This window comes from Labeo rohita, chromosome 22, assembly GCF_022985175.1.
Source record: "Labeo rohita strain BAU-BD-2019 chromosome 22, IGBB_LRoh.1.0, whole genome shotgun sequence".
NCBI classification, from domain to species: Eukaryota; Metazoa; Chordata; class Actinopteri; order Cypriniformes; family Cyprinidae; genus Labeo; species Labeo rohita.
This window is the reverse complement of record NC_066890.1, coordinates 17,460,008-17,484,911: the sequence shown is the minus strand read 5'-3', so window position 1 is coordinate 17,484,911 and position 24,904 is coordinate 17,460,008. Positions and strand designations below refer to the sequence as shown.

Genomic DNA, 24,904 nt, shown 5'->3' with positions numbered 1-24,904 from the left:
ATGAGGCACTTTGTGGTTCTGGGCTTTCAGCAGTGCATCACTGCCAGGTCTTCAGATCAGCAAACTAAGAGATAATTGAGTAAATGGGATGAAATGGATTCGAGACGGCAGCACTTACCCATACGTTCTATAAATACCTGAAGGATGAGTTAAAGAGCATCTCGAGTGTTTTTGAAACAATCTAATAATGTTTTCATTATGCCTTTCTCAGGTTATCAATTTTCTCTTGAAGTGATCTTGCGTTTTTTGACACCCCGGAACAATACTATACTATATATGTTAAAAATGTTGTATATGACTGCAAAAGAGTCAATTCAGCCTCAATAACAAGACATTTATATACTTAGCAGCATTTTGACGTTGCAAATTAGAGGCATTCACGCTGCAGTTGTGGAGTATATCAAGCTTGTCATTGCTAAAAACACTTAATTGTCACATAATAAGTTTATTACTGTCTGTTTACACAAAGCCATCAACAAATAGATTTATTTATGCTCTGATACAAGCCAACGATGCAAGATGTCTCTCTGGAGAACTCATTTGCATTGAGATATTCAGAAAATATGCAGATTTATAAGTAAACCCCTGGCTACGCAGGGGTGCTGGGTGATGCTAATGCTAATTCTTTGATTGAGAGCACAACAACCGGAATCAAAACTCAAGTAATGGCCTAGCAACCAGCTAGACACCCTAACAACAACATATCCTGTCAGACTCACTGAAAAACTTAACAATACGGTAGCTGTTTACTTTAGTGTTAGCATTACTAGCATTATTTTCTAATCTTTGACCGTTTTATTCTTGATAACTTAAATTGAACTGCTTTGAAAACACCCAGGACATCCAAACACATGTAAAATGAGGATTTCAGTAAACTTTTTATGTAAATTTTCAGCCTTAACATGATTATATTTCATGTGTTTAGCTGCTAACCCACTAACTTAATGCTAATGTGTGATTTAGGCTACTCAGAGAGTTGACGGGGGTTTATTTACATCTGGGAAGTGTGAGAGAAGAAATGTTTATGTTATATTAAGATACATTATGGCATGCCAACACTTTCATAGTTAGGTTATAAGGGCAACACCTGTTTCCTTAGCTCTACAGTACAACAGCTGCATGTATAGCGCTAGCGCTAGCAGCTTTCTGTGCATCTTTACCATATGAGCCTCCCAATATAACAGCTCTGTGTGGATAAACATGGAAAGAAGTGTGGAAAAATGTGCCTTACATCATGTTTTCCAATCTAGCTTGTCTTTCCATCACACTTCTGTGTGAGATTTAGCATATAGCAATGTGGCGATTTATGGATTAAAACAAGATAGCAAATGGCAAAATGCCCATGACAGCAGGTGGACGCAACAGCTTGACAGATCTTCTGTTCTTTTATTATCCACAATATTCTGCGTGTTTCAGTCTTGAGGAATCAATGTTAATCTCTGTCCTGTTGTTTTTTTGTGTTTAACAGACACTTAGGCTTAGATCTGGTACCCAGGAAGGAGTTCGAAATGGTTGATGCGGACCAGATCAGCGTTTCTGATCTCTACAAAATGGTAAGTACGTTGACTGCATGTCAATGGGTTTGCGATGTGTGCATTTTCATCCCTGAAGCAGTAAATTGTTGTAAGCTCCTTTGTTGGGTGTTAGGAGAACATATAATAGATGTATTTGATTTAAAATGTATGCAAATTGCTTCTTTTATTTAAAGACTTTTATTTATGAGGTGGTTGTGCCTAAATATGACACTTTACAAATGATCCACTTATGTGCACTTAATGCAGAGTTCATGTTTGCTGAATTATTTGCTCATATAGCATTACGATTTTACAGTTCTGGTTTAAATTATTATGCATGTATGTTTGTACTGTATGTATGCATATAAAAATACTATTTAAAAAAAAGTATGAAATCAAATTGCAAAAAAAGACTAAAATATCTCATATAATATATATTTTTTGTTTTATAAAATTATATTTGAGTGTTATTTGAGTGCTTTAGTAATATTTGAATGTTTTTTGTGTAGTACTTACACATACAGACATTAAAATACTTAAGTTTAACATAAATTAAATTATATTTTTTTATATCGCATTAAATATACTATATTTTTATATTAAATTATATTTTAGTGTTATATACTTCATAAAGTCCTATAAGAAATAAATAAAACATAAATAAAAAAAATATAATTAATTATTCAGATATAATATAATTGCTATTTTAAAAGTGTGTGTATGTATATATATAATATGTACATATATTGTGCAGTATATTAATTATGTGTATTGTGTATAATTGTATACAATTACAATAAAATCATAAATCACAAAAAATACACTTATCTCATTAAATATTAAATCATATTATAATATAGTATAGTATAATATAAATAATTATTTTTTATAATATTACATTATACATACGTGTTATATTATTAAATCATATTTTATTATTTTAGTGGTTTTGTAGTAGATATGTAGTAGATAAGGCACAGCTGTGCCATAGGCTGGCCACAATAAAAGGCCACTCTAAAATGTGCAGTTTTACTGTATTGGAGAGGTCCGAAAACCAGTCAGTGTCTGGTGTGACCACCATTTGCCTCACGCAGTGCAACACATCTCCTTCGCATAGAGTTGATCAAGTTGTTGATTGTGGCCTGTGGAATGTTGGTCTACTCCTCTTCAATGGCTGTGCAAAGTTGCTGGATATTGGTAGGAACTGGAACACCCTGTCGTATACGCCGATCTAGAGCATCTCAAACATGCTCAATGGGTGGCTTGTCCGGTGAGTATGCTGGCCATGCAAGAACTGGGATGTTTTCAGCTTCCAGGAATTGTGTACAGATCCTTGCAACATGGGGCTGTGCATTATCATGCTGCAACATGAGGTGATGGTCGTGGATGAATGGCACAACGATAGGCCTCAGGATCTCGTCACGGTATCTCTGTGCATTCAAAATGCACCTCTGTTCGTTGTCCATAACATACGCCTGCCCATACTATAACCCTACCGCCATCATGGGCCACTCGATCCACAACGTTGACATCAGCAAACCGCTCACCCACACGACACCATACATGCTGTCTGCCATTCTTTGGTTATGCAAACCGATTGTTGCAGCAGCTGTCCGGGTGGCTGGTCTCAAATGATCTTGGAGGTGAAGATGCTGGATGCAGAGGTCCTGGGCTGGTGTGGTTACACTTGCTCTGCGATTGTGAGGCCGGTTGGATGTACTGCCAAATTCTCTAAAACACCTTTGGAGACGGCTTATGGTAGAGAAATGAACATTCAATTCATGGCCAACAGCTCTGGTGGACATTCCTGCAGTCAGCATGCCAACTGCACGCTCCCTCAAAACTTGCAACATCTGTGGCATTGTGCTGTGTGATAAAACTGCACATTTTAGAGTGGCCTTTTATTGTGGCCAGCCTAAGGCACACCTGTGCAATAATCATGCTGTCTAATCAGCATCTTGATATGCCACACCTGTGAGGTGGATGGATTATCTTGGCAAAGTAAAAGTGCTCACTAACACAGATTTAGACAGATTTGTGAACAATATTTGAAAGAAATAGGCCTTTTGTGTACATAGAAAAAGTCTTAAATCTTTGAGTTCGGCTCATGAAAAATGGGGCCAAAAACAAAAGTGTTGCGTTTATAATTTCGGTCAGTGTATATTTGTGTGTGTAATTTTATAATAATATACTTTTATAATAATAATTATACAATTTTAGTTTGACTAAATTGTTAAAAGATTTGTTAAATATGAAAAATAATTACAATCTATGTCATTACTTATTCATGATTATGAAACAGGTTGTTTATTTTTGTTCAGTGTGCAGTTATAATAATGACCTGTATTTTGGTTTGTATGTGTCTATTTTTGAGTGTTGCTTTGAATTACAGTGAGTTCTGCAAACCAATTTATTAATATGAGTCATCTGTGTAAACGAGAGCGGGAATAAATGTTTTAATGCATTCCTGCAACTGTTTTGCATATGTGCATAATGTAGGCATAATGTGCAGATGTTGCCAAGTTCCCACCTGTAGAATGAGTTTGAACAATTAGAAAGCAGAAATGTTTTTAAACACTCCATTAGAGGGCATATTCCCACGACGCCTCATCAGAACGAATCATTTACATATTCTATTTCCCAGAAAGCCTCATAGCGCATTTACAGCTTTATGGAGCAGTTACCCTTTGGAGTTAAATAAGAAACAATAATGGAAATTTTAAAAGGAGAAGCTTTTTTAGCTTTTGATTATATTTTTACCCTCAGTAATTCACTTTATTCTCTAGACCGCTATTCAACGATGATAGCGTTTTATTGGAAACGGGTTTCGACAGCAGCATCTGTTTCTAACAGGTGCTTTTGAATTGCAGCTTGTGGAAACGCTGCTAATACTGTACATTTATTTTCTTCACACATTTGCCGGATCTTTTTCCATGATGCTCGCACAGGTTTGTGCCATATGCAAGTATCTATGTCTGGATTTGTGTGGGACTGGATTTTTGTGCCCACTGTACACAATGACAGCAAAGGAGCTAAATTTACCTCCTTGCTGTATACTTCCTTTCTGCAGTTTAGGATATATATATATATATATATATATATATATGTAGTGTTTTCAACAAGCTGCAATCCAAAAGCACCTGTTAGAAACACATGCTGGAGTCACAACCTGTTTCCAATAAAACATTATTGTATATATAATCTAAAATCTACATACATGCAAGGATAATTTTGTTAATACTTGAAAAATATTTATTTAGTGTGATTAAATAATACCTTGTTTGTTTTGTTTGTTTGTTTGTTTGTTTTGTTTTTTGTTTAGTTTGGATGTCAAAATAAACAATAATTTATTAGAACTTCATGCAGTAATGCTTATAATTGTGAAATTTAATATGTATAATATATATTAATATATAATTTAAAATTTGATTTAATATATCACAATATGTGCGTATTTGCTCTAATTTTTTTATTTTATTTTATTTTATTTTATTTTATTTTATTTTAATAAGAGGAACCAATCAGCTATTTATTTATATTAAATGTGTATGGAATGTATAGTTTATTAATAATATTTATTAGTATTGTGAAATGCCACACATTAACTTAAGTAAACTAAGTTTAATCATTACTTTGAATTTATTTTTTTTTATATTGTACAATATTCTTTCAGCCTTCATGAAAAAAAAGCCAATTAATAATTCTGATATTCATGATATTGTGTAATTTTATATTGGCTACATGAATAAGAATAAGAATAATTTATTATTATTATTATTATTATTATTATTACTGCTGTATATTTATTATTTATTATATTCAGAATATTAAATGTCTATAATATGTGCAGTTCAATAATATTATTAAATTATTAATAGTATTAACGTGTATTATTATTTATATCTTTAAGACATGTCAAATTCCATTATTATTATTATTATTATTATTATTATTATTATTTAATATGATTAAAATATAAAACATATAAAAATATATTAATGTTTATGCATATTATTATTAATAATATTATTATTTGCTATATTGTAATATTAAATGTTTATAATATGCACAGCTAATTACAATTATTAAAATATTAAAATTATAAAAAATATATTAATGATTATCATTTTAAAGCATGTCAGACGTGTTATTATTATTATTATTTGCTATATTTGTAATATTAAATGTTTATAATATGTACAGCTAATTAAAATTATTAAAATTATAAAATTATAAACATATATTAATATTTATCATTTTAAAGCATGTCAAATGTGTATTATTATTATTATTATTTTTATATTCATAATATTAAATGTTTATAATGTGTACAGTTAATTAGTATTATTAAAATATTAAAATTATAAAGTTGTATTAATGTTTATCATTTTTAAGTATATCAAATGTGTATTATTATTATTATTATTTGTTATATTCATAATATTAAATGTTTATGTGTACATTTTATTCATGATTATCAAATTATTTATATTATTAAAATGTATTAATGCTTATTTGTAAGCAAACTAAGTTAAAACATTGTTATTATTATTATTGTTGTTGTATACTTATTATTTGTTAGATTAATAACTTTAAATGTTTATAAAATGTACAGTTCATTAAAATGATTAAATTATCAGTATCATTAAGATATATGTTAAAATGTATCATTTTTAAAGCATGTCGAATGTCACACAGTGACTTTTAAGTGATTTTTAAGTACTTTGAATCAATGCTTTAAAACGAATTAGCGCTTTGAATTAGACCTTTAAAATGAATCCAATTTCTCAAAACCAACTGCATTTTTACTACGAAGTTTAAATCAGAGATGCTTTTACCTCTTATGTAAACTATTCTTTTGATCTTTATGAAACTTAAAACATTAAAAGATTTTTTTCTTCAACCACTGAAGTTACAAAGTTAAAGAGAAACAGAAAGAGTTTGGAGGAACTAGTGAAGAGAGAGCGCACCATTCGAAGCACCCAACTAAGAGGTTTCACTAACTTTTTGGGCTAAATTCAGAGGAAAAGCAAATACTCTTGGGTAGAGTAGCTGAATCTCGACTGGATTTTTAAGCGCACTAGCCAAATGTTGAGGTCACAGAGAGATTTGTATAGCTCGATATGTGGGAGGCGGAGGAGTTTCACACAAATACCAAAAATAAAGAAAGAGAAGAAAGAAACAAGCTTCTGAAGAGAACAGAGACAGAGATGTGAGAAGACTTTTACTTGGCCTCGGGCAGCAGAAAGCACTGGAGCTGCAGAGACTCGAGACCTTTCGCTTTCTTAGAAGTTGATGCTGAATTGTCTCCAGGGAAGCAAAAGATAGATTAAATCAAAGAGCCCGGCTTTGCTGCTTCTGGATTACACGTGCACTGTTCACACACAATTGACTCAAGCTATCTGTTTTCTTTTTTGCTTTCAATATTCATACCATCATTTTTGGCTTTTGCAATAACACTGTCAAGAAAAGACATTTTGATCTTAATTTTACAGTTATACAGTCATAAGAGAATCTTTTAAATTGGAAACATCAAGCTCATATGAGTGCCATTCAGTTCAATTTAATGTAATTAAATAATGTAGTATTTTAGTTTAATAAAAATGTATTATTTAATAAATTATCAATTTATTAATAAACAAATCACTTGACAAATAAATAGACATTTAAAGTGATTTGTTTAATGTTTGAAATTTGACATTTTATAGTATATAATTGCTGACGGGCAAAATGGCATGTCAGTTAATTAATTAAATTATTTATTTATGTATTTATTTATTAATTTATTTTCACTCCTTATGCTCTGTACCCATAAGAGAACCTGTGAGTATCTATTTTCAAATAAAATAAAATAAAATAAAACAAAAAATTCAGTTCATTTTTATTACAAAAATATTTATTTATTTATTATTTATTTATTTTGTCGTGATGCACAAGTTTCAGGTTTAATTTTGATGCACTGAAATGTCAGCAGCATTGTCCCTTTGAGCAAGACACTTTCACCCAGAATCCGCTATTTATTTACTTGCATTAATATATAGTAACCTTGTATAAATAGTGTGATTTATTTCGCAACAGTACATATATTGATATAAATTAGTCAGGGACTGAAGTCTCACAGAAGCATGTTGTAACATGGCTGTACAATCTGCCACACTCACAGTGCCGCAAGGCGCTATTTTAGATTAATGAGTCCCGCCAGGCACGCGTTTAGCCTCCCTGATGGTGAAAGTGAGAACAGAAGGAAAGATATTTGTTTTCAGACGTTTCTCAATTCGGTCTGAAATCCTCCACTGGCTTTGCAAATGAAGCTCTACTTCACTCTCTCGCTGTCAAGCACTATATCAAGAAAATCTCACTTCTTATCGTGAGATGTGCATGCAGCTTTGATGATTCATTTCCCTGGTTCTTCTTGTAAAGGTAATTTTCAGTGATGTTTACTAAGGAAAGCATAACTATAAGCAAACACCGCTAGAAACCACTCAGAACATATGACTAACACCTTTCAGTGCCATAGAGACCATCCAGAACACCTAAGCAATCACCAGCAATGCTCTAGCCACCACTAACAACTTACAATGCCTTAGCAACCATCCAAACTACCCTAGGAATTACAGCTTAGAAATGTATCCACAATTGCCCAAAACAGCCTAGCAATCAACCAGCAACCACACAGGAACAACAAGCAACCAATCAGAGCACCCTAGATGCAACCTAGTGACACCTTATTAACCACCTAGCAATGTTTCAGCAACCACTATTGTACCCTAGCAATAACAACATGGAAATATCACCACGATTGCCCAGAACAGCCTAGCAATCACCTAGCAACAACCAGCAAGCAACCAGAGCACCCTAGATACAACCTAGTAACACCCTATCAACCACCTAGCAATGTCCTAGCAACCATCCAAAGTACCCTAGCAATAACAATGTGCAAATGTCACCACAATTGCCCAAAACAGCCTAGCAATCAACCAGCAACCACATATGAACAAGCAACCAACCTATCAGAACACCCTAGATACAACCTAGTGATACCTTATCAACCACCTAGCAACAAGCAACCAACCAGAACAGCCTAGATACAACCTAGTGACACCTTATCAACCACCAAGAAATGTCTTAGCAACCCTCCAGAATCCCCTAACAATAACGATGTGGAAATATCACCACAATTGCCCAGAACAGCCTCGCAATCAACCAGCAACCACATATGAACAAGCAACCAACCAATCAGAACAGCCTAGATACAACATAGTGACACCTTATCAACCACCTAGCAACAAGCAACCAACTAGTACAGCCTAGATACAACATAGTGATCCCTTATCAACCACCTAGCAACAAGCAACCAGCCAGAACACCCTATATACAACCTAGTGATCTATCAACCACCTAGCAACAAGCAACCAACCAGAACAGCCTAGATACAACCTAGTGATCCCTTATCAACCACCTAGCAACAAGTAACCAACCAGAACAGCCTAGATACAACCTAGTGATCCCTTATCAACCACCTAGCAACAAGCAACCAACCAGAACAGCCTAGATACAACCTAGTGATCCCTTATCAACCACCTAGCAACAAGCAACCAGCCAGAACACCCTATATACAACCTAGTGATCTATCAACCACCTAGCAACAAGCAACCAACCAGAACAGCCTAGATACAACCTAGTGACCCCTTAGCAACCCGTAGTGATGTCGCTACACCCAGAACACCTTAGCAACCGGAAAGCATGTACTAACAACCACTGAGAACTCCTTAGCAACCACATATCAACATCACTTCACCCAAAACACTGAAGCAACGCCCTAGCAACCACCCAGAACACCTTAGCAACTGGACAACAAAATGATCACTACTACTGAGAGAACCTTAGCAACCTATAGTGACGTCGCTACACCCAAAACACCATAGAAACTGGAAAATTAAGTACTAACAACCACTGAAAACACCTTAGCAACCACATAGCAATGTCACTACACCCAGAACACCTTAGCAACTGGAAAGCACAGTACTAACAACCACCAAGAACTCCTTAGCAACCATATTGTGACATCATTTCACCCAAAACACACAAACAATACCCTAGCAACCACCCAGGTCTTCCTAGCAACTGTACAGCAAAATTCTAACTACCACTGAGAACAGCTTAGCAACCTATAGTAATGTCACTACACCCAGAACACCCTAGACACTGGAAAACAAAGTACTAACAACCACTGAGAACTCCTTAGAAACCACATAGTGACATCACCTTACCCAAAACACCCAAGCAATGCCCTAGTAACCACACAGAACACCCTAGCAACTGGACAGCAAAATGCTAACTACCACTGAGAACGCCTTAGCAACCCGTAATGATGTCGCTACACCCAGTACACCCTAGCAACTGGAAAGCAAAGTACAAACAACCACTGAGAACTCCTTAGCAACCACATATTGACATCACTTCACATAAACACTGAAAAACATTGAAGCAACACCCTAGTAACCACCCAGAACACCCTAGCAACTGTACAGCAAAATGTTAAGTACTACTGAGAACACCCTAGCAACTGGAAAGCACAGTATTAACAACCACCAAGAACTCCTTAGCAACCACATATTCACATCACTTTACCAGAAAATCCAAGCAACAGCCCTAGCAACAACCCAGAACACCCTAGCAACTATACAGCAAAATGCCAGCTACTACTGAGAACATCTTAGCAACCAATAATGATGTCGCTACACACAGAACACCCTAGAAACTGGAAAACAAAGTTCTAACAACCACCGAAAACACCTTAGCAACCACATAGTGACATCACTCCACCCAGAACACCCTAGTTCTGTGTGTTTTGAACTCGAAGGCACAATCTATTTGCGCTTATGAGTTTTGCATACATCTTTTCCCACCATGCATTTGCCAGTGGGGGTTTGTGTTGAATGCTGGGTAATTTATTCTAAACGCAGTCAAAAGCACTGAAGAGAAAGATGCAAGCTAAGAAACACAGACTCATAAGTCACCCAGGCTCCCGGGCAAGATGTGTATGTGTGTGTGTGTGTGCGTGTTTCACCATGTGATTATGAGCATGTGTTTTCTTCTTGGGGTTTGTGCTGACGATGCCTCTGTGAATATGATTAATCTAGATGTAGATATCTTATGAGATATTGCTCTGTACATCCATACAGTGTTATGGGAAAATATTCAAACCCTAAAGCAATTGTCTTATTTACTCAATTACAGGAAATTCTGTTCCCGTTGATACTTGAATTATGAATTATTTTAGAGTGATATTGTTTTATGTTTGAAGATGCTGTGCACAGTATGCACATTATATGTTTTTTGTTTGTTTGTTTTTTGCTTGTTTTAAGGATGTCAATTATTGTCATGCAGGTACACACACTGGCTGGATTTTAGTTCTGAAATATGACCATAATGTTTCTCTTTCTCTCTCTCTTTTTCTCGGTGGACAGCACCTATCCAGCAGACACAGTGTCCAGCAAAGCACATCCCAGGTATTTTTGCCATCCTCAGCACCATCTGAGGACTTGTCAGAAATGCTTAGGGTCGTTAATGTAGAGAATGTTTTGTAGGTCATGGTTCACCATGGGCTAAAATACCTTGTTTACTCTGCTTTGCTCATACTAAAAGACCTTTTACAGTTATGTATGAAGCACTAGTTTGAATATAGGTCAGTAGTAAAACAGGCCAAAAGACTGTAACACTCTTGATATCCAAGCACTATTCAATGTGTTTGTCTTGTGCCATTTAGATGCTTTTGTGACTTAATATTGATTATATATATATATATATATATATATATATATATATATATATATATATTATATTATATTATATTTTATTATATTATATTATATTATTATATAGTGTCTAATTGTAAATAGCATAGTAACCAGAGGTATCACCTCATGACCAAAAACATAACATAACATAACACAGGGATCACTTCATAACTAAAAACTACATTGTTTTTGAGGCCACTGGATACATAACATAACACAACACAACACAACACAACATAACATAACATAACATAACATAACATAACAGGCATCACTTCATGACTAAAAGCCACATTGTTTTTGAGGCCACTGGATAACATAAAAACATAATAACATAACATAACAAAGGTATCACTTCATGACTAAAACCACATTGTTTTTAAGCCACTGTATATGTAACATAACATAACATAACATAACATAACATAACATAACATAACATAACAACAACATAGGTATCACTTAATGACCAAATAACAAAACATAATGTAACATAACATAACATATGACATGACATGACATTTTGAGGCCACTGGATACATATAACATAACATAACATAACATAACATAACATAACATAACATACATAACATAACAACATAGGTATCACTTCATGACCAAAAACCACATTGTTTTTGATGCCACTGTATATGTAACACAACAACACAACACAACACAACATAACATATGACATGACATGACATGACATGACACAGGCATCACTTCATGACCAAAAACCACATTGTTTTTAAGGCCACTGGATACATAATGTAACATAACATAACATAGGTATCACTTAATGACCAAATAACAAAACATAATGTAACATAACATAACATATGACATGACATGACATGACATGACATGACATTTTGAGGCCACTGGATACATAACATAACATAACATAACATAACATATGTATAACTTCATTACCAAATAACATAACATAACATAACATAACATATGTATAACTTCATTACCAAATAACATAACATAACATAACATAACATAACAACATAGGTATCACTTCATGACCAAAAACCACATTGTTTTTGATGCCACTGTATATGTAACACAACAACACAACATAACATAACATATGACATGACATGATATGACATGACACAGGCATCACTTCATGACCAAAACCACATTGTTTTTAAGGCCACTGGATACATAATTTAACATGACATAACATAGGTATCACTTAATGACCAAATAACAAAACATAACATAACATATGACATGACATGACATGACATTTTGAGACCACTGGATACATAACATAACATAACATAACATAACATAACATAACATAACATAACATAACATAACATAGGTATCACTTCATGACCAAAAACCACATTGTTTTTGATGCCACTGTATATGTAACACAGCAACACAACATAACATGACATGACATAACATAATATAACATAACATAACATAACATAGGTATCACTTTATAACCAAAAACCACATTGTTTTTGATGCCACTGTATATGTAACTCAACATAACACAACATCATATCATATCATATCATATCATAACATAACATTGTTTTTGAGGTCACTGGATAACTGCATATATTGGAAAATGTTATGCAGTTATGTATGTCATGTGGTATATTGTTACATGTTATAGCATGTCATGCAGTGGTATATCATGCCATGAGATATATGGATATATGTTATGTTATGTCATAGTGTTGCATGTTATAGTGTTAAATTTTATGCAGCATTGTGTTTTGTAATTTTGTAATATATTAATACATATTATGGCATGTAATTACATATTCATCACATATATGGTTAAATGTTATTTTATGTCATGCCGCTATATGTTCTGCATTGGTGTGTTGTTATATCATGTTGTGGTATATTGTTATGTTATGTCATACTGTTGCATATCACACCATGTGATATCTTTATGTTATGTTATATCATCACATTTTATTGTTATGCAATGTTGTAACGATATAAGAAAAATATGTCATGTTGTGGCATATCACGTGTCGTGGTATATTGTTACATGTTGTTTTATAGCATTATATGTTAGATTGTTATATGTTTTGCCATGTTGTGTTGTTATATAATGTTGTGGTATAGCATTACGTTATGCTATAACATAACACTTGTACAATAACATTTAACGATACAAGATAATGTAACAATATGCAGTACCATGACATAAGATAACTTGTAACATGCAACAATATTCCTTGTAACATAGCAACAACATAGAATAACACCTTATCACAGCATTGCACATAACATGACATGACAAAATAACACTGCAACATACTGTAGCAAACATCTTATGACATAATGTAAAACTGTTGTTCACTCTTGTGTTTTTAGGATGGTGGAAGACAAAGACATGGGGATTCATGTCGAATGCCTGTCCCGCACCATCTTTTCGTCAATCTTAAGAGCTTCACATACAACACTATCGGCGAGGACACAGACATCTTCTTCTCCTTGTATGACTTGAGAGAGGGCAAGCAAATCAGGTAGGAAATGTGTCATTGATAAGATTGTATGCACATTCAACAGTTGTGCCCTTTCACCACACAAACTTTTTACAGTGAAGAGGCTTTCACTTGTAATTATTCACAAGGAACAGCAAAAAAAAAAAAAAAAAAGTACATGAGGTCCCATAGGCAATAAAGTAAGCCATCATTTTTAAAACATCAAGGTCTCGGAAATGAAAGCTTGTGCAAATACCGCCTACATGTACAGGCCACATTTTTTACAATAATTCAAAATGGCACACAGAACCATGAAACCGCAGAAAGATGAGATAAGGACAAGAGACCTTGATGAAGTATTCATGTAAAAGATCTCTTCGTTTCAGCTATGCTATTAAGACATCTTAAGTTTCAAGTAGCATTTTTGAGGTAGAGGACGACCTAAACCAACTCTGTCTCTACAAACTAAACCTTGTTAGCAGAATATAGAGCTGTTTTAGATTAATTTTACAGCCAGTTTTAAAGACTGCTGGATTTTTGCTCAACATAGGCACATTGAGGAAAATTTACATCTACCTACATTTTTGCAAAACTCCAAAACATTTTGAAACATAAAATTCTCTGCAGAAATGTGCACTAGTGGCAGTAAAACCCCAACAACTTTTACCAGCTACGTATGTTTTTTATGATGTAGTAAACTTGTTGGTAGCCCGCCTGGTACAACATTTACACTTCCATTTGTATGGCTTTTCTAAAATAGTAAACTTGTTTAGTAGCGCACCTGGTACAGTTTTACACTTCCATATGTTTGGCTTTTCTGATGTGGTGAACTTGCTTGGTAGCACACCTAGTACAGATTACACTTCCATATATATGACTTTTCTAATGTAATAAAATTGCTCTGTGGCGCACCTGGTACAGCATTTACACTTCCATATGTTTGGCTTTTCTGATGTAGTAAACTTGCTTGGAAGTACTACTGGTACAGCATTACATTTCCGTATTTACGGCTTTTCAGATGTATTAAACTTGCTTGGTAGCACACCTGGTGCAGCATTTACACTTCTGTATGGCTTTTCTGATGTAGTAAGTTTACTCAGTAGTGCACCTGGTACAGCATTACACTTCTATATGTATGGCTTTTCTGATGTGGTAAACTTGCTCGGTGGTACTACTGGTTCTGCTTTTTCTTCAAATTAATTTCATAACATTGTCAAGTGTTTGAAAGAACATTTTGCGATCAGACGTGGCTTCATATCACAGAATGAGGCAGAAATCATACTATTTCATAGTATTATAAAGGCTATGTTGATTAGCATTGCGTTATAAATATACTTTATCCTTATAAAAATACCCAAGATTGCTTAAAGAACACAGACAAACCATATATTGAATTAATCGTATGTTTATTGTCTTCAAGATTCCTCAGTTAAAATACCTCTATCTGCGTTTTATCCAGCTATAGCGATATACTGTTACTTCTACTGTAAAGCATATGTGGAGTTTCTGTGCCCTCTGGCTTCCGAATCAGAAAGACCTTTATTGCCAAGTGTGTTTCATACACAAGGAATTTAGGAGCTTCCAGTACAGAAAGTACAAACAATTTAATTCAGATTTCAGTGAATTAAACAGTCACCTTCGTCACCTTTATTTATATACCGCCTTTAACAATACAGAATTGTGACAAGGCGGCTGTACAGTATTAAATAGGAAACAGTACATCAACAATGCCAAAGGCAACAGTAAACACTCACTTTTCAGGTAAAGGTAGTTAATCAAAAACAATAAAATAAAATGCAATATTGTGTTAAGAGAAAGTGTCCCCAACTAAGCAAGCCAGAGGCGACAGCGGCAAGGAACCAAAACTCCATCGGTGACAAATTGAGAAAAAAACCTTGGGAGAAACCTGGCTCAGTCGGGGGGCCAGTTCTCCTTTGGCCAAAGTTCCTGTGGTCTTGTGCCGACAGCCGTCTAGGTGATGTGGTCTTCACTGTGGATCCGTCTCTGGGGGCTCATCTAGTTGATGTGGTCTCCGCTGACATTCAGGGCTGTAGAGGTCGTCTCTAGGTGCTGATCCACCATCTGGGCTGGGTTCGGACTGGATCCGGGGGACTGCAGTGACCATCTGATCTGGGTACGGACTGGATCTGGTGGTTAATGTGACCTCGGAATAAGAGAGAAACAGACTAATATTAGCGTAGATGCCATTCTTCTGACGATGCACTGAGTACATCAGGTGTTATGGGAAGTGTTCCCGGTTCCGGTTGACCTAATTAGTGCAGCCTAGCAATCCTTTAACGGATTTGAATTATAAGAATATGTTGATTTGTTATGTGTAAGCAAGGTTAAAGAAATGGGTCTTTAATCTAGATTTAAACTGACAGAGTGTGTCTGCGTCCCGAACATTGTAGGGTAGATTGTTCCAGAGTTTGGGCGCTAGATAAGAAAATGATCTCCCGCCTGCGGTTGATTTTGATACAGTGTACTTAGTAATGCTCACAACAACCTATTTTGTGTAAAAATAGGAAATACTTTTTTTTAAAGAAACAGGATTTCCCTGAATTATCGTCATTGATGTCGTTATCGCAATAAATACCAAAAGTTATCGTGATAAAATTTTAAGCCCATATGGCCCATCCCTAGTAAGTTTGCTCAAAAGCGCACCTGGTCCAGAATTACAGGTCAATATGTACAGCTTTTCTGATGTAGTAAACTTGCTCAATAGCGCACCTGGTACAACATTGCATAAGCAACAAAAGAGCTCAAAGATTTGTAGAAACAAGGTAAAATGGTATGTTTGCTTTTAGCGCCACCCACTGGACATTGTTGCAAACCATGCAAGAAGCAGCGTAATAGCCTTTTGCAGAAATATTGCAGCAGGCATGTTTTCCCAACAAACCTGGAGTACTGTTTTTGTGTTTTTGGAGCTCAGTTCATTTGGCTTTTTGAGGCAAGGAGCTTAATATGAGTTGGCATAAAAAGCACTTGTCAAAAACAGGAAGTGGAATTGCTTTCTAGCGGTTGAGGGAATCTGAAAGAGCTAGAAACACCCTTGAAGGAAGTCTAGTTTTAAGGACTATAATAAACTCAAGGATGAGGAGATTTTATCTTCTATTATACAACGTAAGCTTGTTTTGTTTGTTCCTCGTGTTAATCTTAAGAGAAATAAGGCCACTGGCAGATTCCTCCAATGGGAGTGTTTAAAAAGTAATTCATACACCTCATTAATTAAATTAGAGAAGCGTTTGTAGGCCACTAAGAGACGATCGCTTAAATGTTTCTGTTTGAAGCAGCAGTTGAAGAAGTTCATGTATTACCCTTTTATCTTTTTTAATGCCGCAAGAAACAACAAAAACGTTAATTAGGGTGACCAGACCCCCTTAAACCCCCTCATCCCTACCAATTTTTTTTTTTTTTCAACATTGTGTGTTGTTCACTCCACGCTCACCTGAAACAGTCATGTTGCATCATCATTTGTCAAAACGGCATGGGCTAGCATGGCTGTGTTTGTGTTTGTGTGATTTTGAAGCCTTGATCTGCAGAGAGCGCCATACTTTGCTGCTGTTTGTCCTGAGGGAGGCTGCTCTCATGAGAGACCCCATGCTGATCAGTCTCACCATGGAGACAGACGAATTCTCTACCCCACATTTTATTTCCAGTGTTCTCATTCCATATTCCATCTGAGAGCTTTTGACCATGTCTAGACGGTGTTTTCTGTGGGAGTTAAGCTTTGCTTTTTATCATTCTTTCCCCGCAGTTCTTTAGGATGGAAAGCATACGTTGCTTTAAAAAAAAAGACAAAAAAAACATAAATCAGTGATTGCTTTTTGAGGTTAAACGTGTTTCATTTTGAGCATTTAATTTTAAAGACGACCTGAAACCGATCCATTCATTTATTAATAAATAAATAAATGTGAAAACGTAAAAATAAATAAATAATAATAATAATAATAATAATAATAATAATAATAATAATAATGATTATTATTATTATTATTATTATTATTATATGACAAATGATTATTTATATTAAAAAGATTTAAAATATAAATATATAAACATATAAAAGATATACACATTTAAAAAATAAAAAAAAAAATCTTTACATTTTTTGATGATTTCACTTTTTGTAATAATAATAATAATATGTAAAATCATCAAAATATAATATCTTACTCCACCTAGGTATCACTAATGTCACCAATCCCCTATTAAAAAAAAAAAAAAAAAAAAGTAAAATTTTGTTGTTTCAAAATATCTTGTTCTCCTTCTTTTTTCTCACTTATTTATTTATTTATTTTTATTTCAGTGAATGTACATCATGTACATTTTTTCCTGCATTATTTTTTTTATTATTTTTTAAATTATTTTTGTGATATTTAAAAAAGTGTTTGCCAAAAAGATTTATGATTTTATTTAAACAATCATAATAATAATAATAATAATAATAATAATAATAATAATAATAATAATAATAAACAATCTATTGTTTATTATTATTATTATTATTATTATTATTATTAAGAAGAAGAATAATTGCTTTCAACATTTTAGTTTATTATTTGTATTTTTGTGAAATAATAACAGTTTGTTTTATTACTTTTTACTATTATTTAAAAATAACTAGTTAAGAAATAGTGTATATAGTAATATTTGTTAAACAAACAAACAAAGAAAAATTAAAATAATGGATTTATTTTCTTCCCCTTCTAATAATAACATCAATAATAATAATGTATTTAATTGTATTCTTATTTTCTTTTTTCAATGTAAATCATTTCTTTTTAATTTAAATAAACATTTGTCACATAATAGTAATAACAATAAAAAATAAACAAAATAATAATAATAATAATGTCTTGTAAATACATAGTCTGAATGATTTCATGTCAAAATTATTAATTTATTTATTTATTCATTCAGTCAGTCAGTAATTTATTTATTTATTTATTTACTTACTTTGCAAAATTCAAGATTTGAAACATTCACTGAAAACATGCTTTAATTTTATTTTGAAATTTGACTTCTTTTGTTGTAAGGACATTTAGATATTTTTACTGAAAAATAAGACAATACACTGTTTTTTTTTTTTTGTTTTTTGTTTTTTCCAGTCTGATTATTTTTTTCTATTACCTGAAGAAATGTTTCTTTTTAAGGAATCTAACATGATGTTTTAATTGGTGCCAACCCTTGCTTGTAATACTGAAATAATTAATATGATCACAGATTACATGTTTGACTAACTACATCGTGATATCGAATCTTGCAAAAATACACCAAAAGGCCTCATATTATATAAATGGCAGCAGCCGAGGAAAGCTGGCCAAATGATTATTCACACAGCACCCACAGAGCTGCGTCTCTCTCCACCCACTCCTCACGCTTTTGACAGGCTGCTAATGGTGCCTCTGCCTCCCTCTCAAAAGCTGTCTGACCCTGGAGTGGGCCACAGGTTCATCCAAAATTATATCACGCCTGGCCAGGTCTGAAAAGTGGAACGTACTGTACACAACTGTTTTTAGTTACAAGAACTTTCCAGGTGATCGTAGTTTGTTAAACGATAAACCAATTTATTCTGTAATGGGACATATTTCACATTGACTGTGCAAAATGTCTGTCCTGATTATTCGCAGTTTCACACTTTTTCAGTGCCTCTGTGTTTGAAGGTTCTCAGCGTCTCTCTTTTTCCATTCATCTGTCAGTTGCTTCTGCAGTTGCACACACGCGTCATGACAAACATATTCAGAGACGCTCGCACACTCATGTCAAATCCAACTGTAAGCATCTGCACCGCCGGCTGCAGTCTGTCTGTGTGTTATTCTGCTGTGAGCTGCTCCATCCACACCAGCACTGCAAGTAGCGTATGGTGTTTTGTGTTGAACCAAGAAGTGAAAAATGCAGAAAATTGACATAATAATAATAATAATAAATAATGATAATAACTATTATTATTATTATTATTATTATTATTATTATTATTCAATGTTATTTTTTATTATATGAAAAAATAATTAATAATTATTTATAATAGTAAAAAGAAAATATTTTCATTTAAAAAGAAAATAAGAATAAAATAAAACAATAATTATTATTATTGATGTTATTATTAGAAGGGGAAAAGAAATATGTTATTTAAATAAATAAATAAATAAATATTTACTTATTTATTTGTTAACTTGTTCGTTTGTTCAACATTTTTCTGTTTCTTAACTAGTTATTTATAAAGAATAGTAACATTGTTATTTCACAGAAATACAAATAATAAAATAAAGTATTGTTGAAAGCTATTTATTATTATTATTATTATTATTATTATTATTATTATTATTATTATTATTATTATTTTATTATTATTATTATTATTATTATTATTTCATTCATTTGTTTGTTAAATATTTTATGTTCCTTAACTAGGTATTTATAAATAATAGTAAAAAGAATAAAAGATTGTTGTTATTATTTACATAAATAATAATAATAATAATAATAATAATAATAATAATAATAATAATAATAATAATAATAATAATAATAAATGATAATATTTGTTATTATTATTAACAAATATTATTATTATTATTATTATTATTATTATTATTATTATTATATTGTTATTATTGTTATTATTATTATAAAATATTATTATTATTATTATTATTATTATATGACAACAAATTATTTATTATAATAATAAAAAGAAAATATTTTCATTTAAAAAGAAAATAAGAATAAAATAAAACAATAATTATTTTTATTGATGTTACTTTTAGAAGGGGGGGGGGTACATTATTTTATTTATTTGTTTGTTTGTCATTGTCTGTTTCTTAACTAGGTATTTATGAAGAATAGTAACAAATTGTTATTATTTCACAAAAATACAAATCATAAAATAAATTGTTTTTTTGTACTACTACTACTACTACTAATAATATATTTTTTTATGATTATTCATGTGCTTGCTTGCTTACTTTTTTCTTATAAGTAATTTGCCGTTTCTTAGTTTCCTTTTTCTTTGCTTTTCATAAATGACTGTAAGTTCTTCCTCAGTAGATGAAAACTGAACTGTTTATTTTCATACATTCAGTTAAACAATAAATTATGCAGTTAAATTATGCAACTCACATTTTAATAAAAGGATTCTGGTCCAGGTTTGTTGTTTCTCTCATCTGTCAGTGTTTTCAGTGCTGCAGAGTCTTTCCAAACAGACTCACTTCTTTCAAATGCATTTGGACGAAGAGTTTCAATCAAACTGAATGGTCAGTTAAACACTGGTCAGCGTCAAAACACAAACGTTTCCCATCAAAACACCACCAATCCTTTATTTTGAAACAGCTGCAGCCCATATTGTCAGTCAGTATGAATCTGAATTATCTTACAAAGCCGTCATGTTCTTCAGTGACTGATTAAAATGCGTGACAGCTGCTTTAGTCTCTATTCAAACACAGATGAGTTACTCAGCTTTGAAGGCGCCTTTAATATTTGAACTTGTTAATTGCATTTGGCCGCCGATTCCCAGCAGTTCATTTCCTGTGCAGGAACCCTTGACTGTTTAAACTTAAATCTACTCTCTGAACATGTTTCTTTATGATATTAAGATCATACGTCAGCCTTTACACACTCCAGACGCTAACTATGTTATTACCGTGAGCTAGCGATCGCTGCACAATAGGATCTGAACAATCGGCGAGTGGTTTGAATGGGACAGAGCTGGGAAATAATAGCGCTGCTGATGTTTGAGGAGTTTAATGAATACCTGTCAGCACTGCCGGAGGACAATAGCGGCTCCTCCGGGAAGTGGGTTGGTGCTTTCCGGCGACGTGATTGGTTGGTCTGGATCGAGGCGTTCCCTCAGGACGGACACACGTGATGAGACGATGAGACATGTGAAGCATGAAGCGTGCAAACTTGCTTAACACACATGTGACATTAGACATTCACATCCATGATCAGATATTTCCTCTTACTTTTTTAATTCCGTAAACAACTAATTAGGAAGGTTTTTGTCTGTTTGGTTGGTATGTAAGTAAGTAAGTAAATAAGTTTAAGTGTACAAATAAAATAAATTATTTTAAAACATTATTTATTCATTTTTGCAGTAGCAGAGTATTTGTAATGACACACTGGTTGTGTTGTAAAAAAAAATTATAACTAAAAAACATATTCAAATATTTATTAGTTATTTAGTAATTTGGAGTAGGAATTAGCAGGGTTAAAAACAAGTCAAATACAAAATTATTTAGTTATTTGTTTAGTGCATGCACAATATTTTATCTTTTCCTTTTTTTTTCCTTTTTTTTTTTTTTTACATTTTAAATAAATTAATTAATAAGTAAGCAAAAATAAATAACTAAAATAAAATGTACTAAAATTAATTATTAGTTACTTAGTTATTTCCAATAGAAATTAGCAGTGTTTTTGTAAAGCAAATCTTACTTATAAGTAAATACATTTAATGTGTAAAAAACATATTTATTTATTTATGCAGTGCAACTTTGTGTATAAACTAAAAACATCTGTATAAACTATAAACAAAAATAAAACAAATGTAAAAATATGCATTTGTTACTTATTTAGTTATTAAACATACATTTATTTATTTATTTATTTATTTACTTACTTACTTATGCAACCTTGATTGTGTATAAACTAAAATAGATAACAAATAAATTGTTTTGTTTTATTTATTAGTTTAATTATTTATAAAATAAATGTTAAAATTGTATTTATTTATTTATTTATTTATTTTGACGTTGATTGTGTATGAAGTAAAATAAATAACAAATAAATAGCATTTAATAAAGGTAAAAAAAAATTAAAAAATTAAAAAAGTAAAAAATTGTGTATAAACTAAAATAGATAAGTAAATTGCATTGCTTTTAATTGTTAGTTTAATTGTTTACAAATTAAATGCAAAAAAATCTTTTTGCAGTGCAACTTTGTTACTTATTTAGTTATTTAAAAAAAAAAAAAAAAAAAAAAAAACTTTTATTTATTTATTTATGTATTTATTTATGTTAAGTTTAATTGTTTAAAAAATAAATGCAAAAAAAAATAATAATTACTTTTTTCAATGCAACTTTGAATAGTTTTTTTTTTTTAATTGCATTGTTTTATGTATTAGTTTTTTATATATATATATATATATATATATATATATATATTATTCATTCTTTGTTGCAGTGGGAATTAGCACTTTTTTGTAATGCAACATGTCATTTGTTTGCCATAGTAAAAAAAAAAATAAATAAAAAAATACATTGTATGCGTCAAAATGACTGATTTTTCTTTTATGCCAAAAATCATTAGGAAATTAAGTAAAGATCATGTTGCATGAGGATATTTTGTAAAATTCCTACTGTAAATATATCAAAACTTAATTTTTGATTAGTAATATGCATTAGTAAGAGCTTCATTTGGACAACTTTAAAGGCGATTTTCTCAATATTTTGATCTTTTTTTTTTTTTGCACCCTCAGATTCCAAATATTCAAATAGTCATATCTTGACCAAATATTGTCCTATCCTAACAAACCATACATCAATGGAAAGCATGTTTATTCAGCTTTCAGATGATGTATAGAGCTAAATTTTGAAAAATGTACCCTTATGACTGGTTTTGTGGTCCAGGGTCACATGTATTATAAAATAAAATACTCATTGTGAATGTCATCTGGCTAGACATTTCAAACAAACCGAGTCTGTGTTCCTGAATTAATTTTTTGCTGTTTTCTGCATCAGTAAATCCAGTGCCTAAACTTCACATCGGCTTTCTCAGCAGCGTGAAAAACAAAACTCTTGTTCAAATGTTGAATAAATTATACATGGAAAGCGAGCGGCGCATCAACACCCATTCCATTAGAGTCAGTGAAGTTGTCAGTGCGATTTTACACACTTTCACACAGCGCTTTCAGCCTGTACTTCAGCATCAACTCACTTACTGGACTCCAGTCTTAAGACTATAGACTCATTAATTGCTGTAGTGAGTAATTGTTTGCAATCCTCCATCACTGCACTGAAACACGGCATAGAATATGTGGCGAACTTATTTCACACATTTGTCTGTTCATGACAAAAATCCATGTTCCCTCACAAAGCCTGTATCGTGACCAAGAAGCTGAAGTCTTGATTGTTGTGCCAACAGCAGAAGCAGCACAGGGATATTTTGCAAAGTGAGGTTTGGTGTTTGATATGCATGAGGACTGGCTCCTGTGGATCGGATGTGGAATGCGGAGATTTCTCAGCAAGCAGAACTGGCTTGAAATCGTGAATTAATATCTAATTAAGCTCTCAAAAATAACATTGCAGAGTTAGCTGGCACTGAGACAGTCACTAGGGCTTTACTTTTTTATCTCTCCAATGATTCCATTGCGCCAGCATTTCAATATTTCACTGTATGGAGCATTTGGAAAAACTAATTGTGTATTTGATGTAGAAAGAGTTAGTTCTCCAAAAAAAAAAAAAAAAAAAAAATGCATTGTGTAACTATTTGCTCACCCTCATGTTGTTCAGAATTCAATTTGGCTTTTTTCTTCCTTTGAACACAAACACAAAAAAACACACTTTGCAGAATTTACATGCTGCTCTTTTCCTTAAAATGAAGAAGTCAATTATCAATTTATGAATTCAATGTATTAAATTTATTCAGTTATTCAATTTATTAATTACAAAAGGTGTAAATAAACAATTTGATTTAATAAAAATAAAGCAATTGTATTTATTTATAAATAATTAAATTATTATAATAATATATAATTAATTGTTTGTTTGTTTGTTTGTTTGCTTGCTTGCTTGTTTATTTATACATAAATAATATTCATTTAAACAAAAGCATAAAGGCTGCACTTTTTTTCATAAAATTAAATAATTTGTTATCAATTTATTAATTCAAAAACAAAAATAATAAATATAAATTAAATAAAATAATTTAAATATAAATATAATAAATAGTACAAATTGTTTATTTGTTTGTTTGTTTGTTTGCTTGCTTACTCATTTATGTATTTATTTGTTTGTTTGTTTGTTCAGAAATATAAATAATGTATGTTTATTATATTTACTATTTTTATTTGTTCATTTGATTATTTATTTATTTGTTTGTTTGTTTGTTTATTCAAAAGCAG

At 32.2% G+C, this 24,904-nt stretch overlaps 1 protein-coding gene across 1 annotated transcript in view; it reads left to right on the top strand.

Moving 5' to 3' along the window:
• dock3 (dedicator of cytokinesis 3) overlaps positions 1 to 24,904 on the top strand; it is a 234,618-nt gene that overhangs the window by 145,492 nt on the left and 64,222 nt on the right. Inside the window, 3 exon segments of the mRNA XM_051094211.1 lie at positions 1,469 to 1,553; positions 10,985 to 11,026; positions 13,676 to 13,827. Coding sequence (XP_050950168.1) covers positions 1,469 to 1,553; positions 10,985 to 11,026; positions 13,676 to 13,827 — 279 coding nt within the window.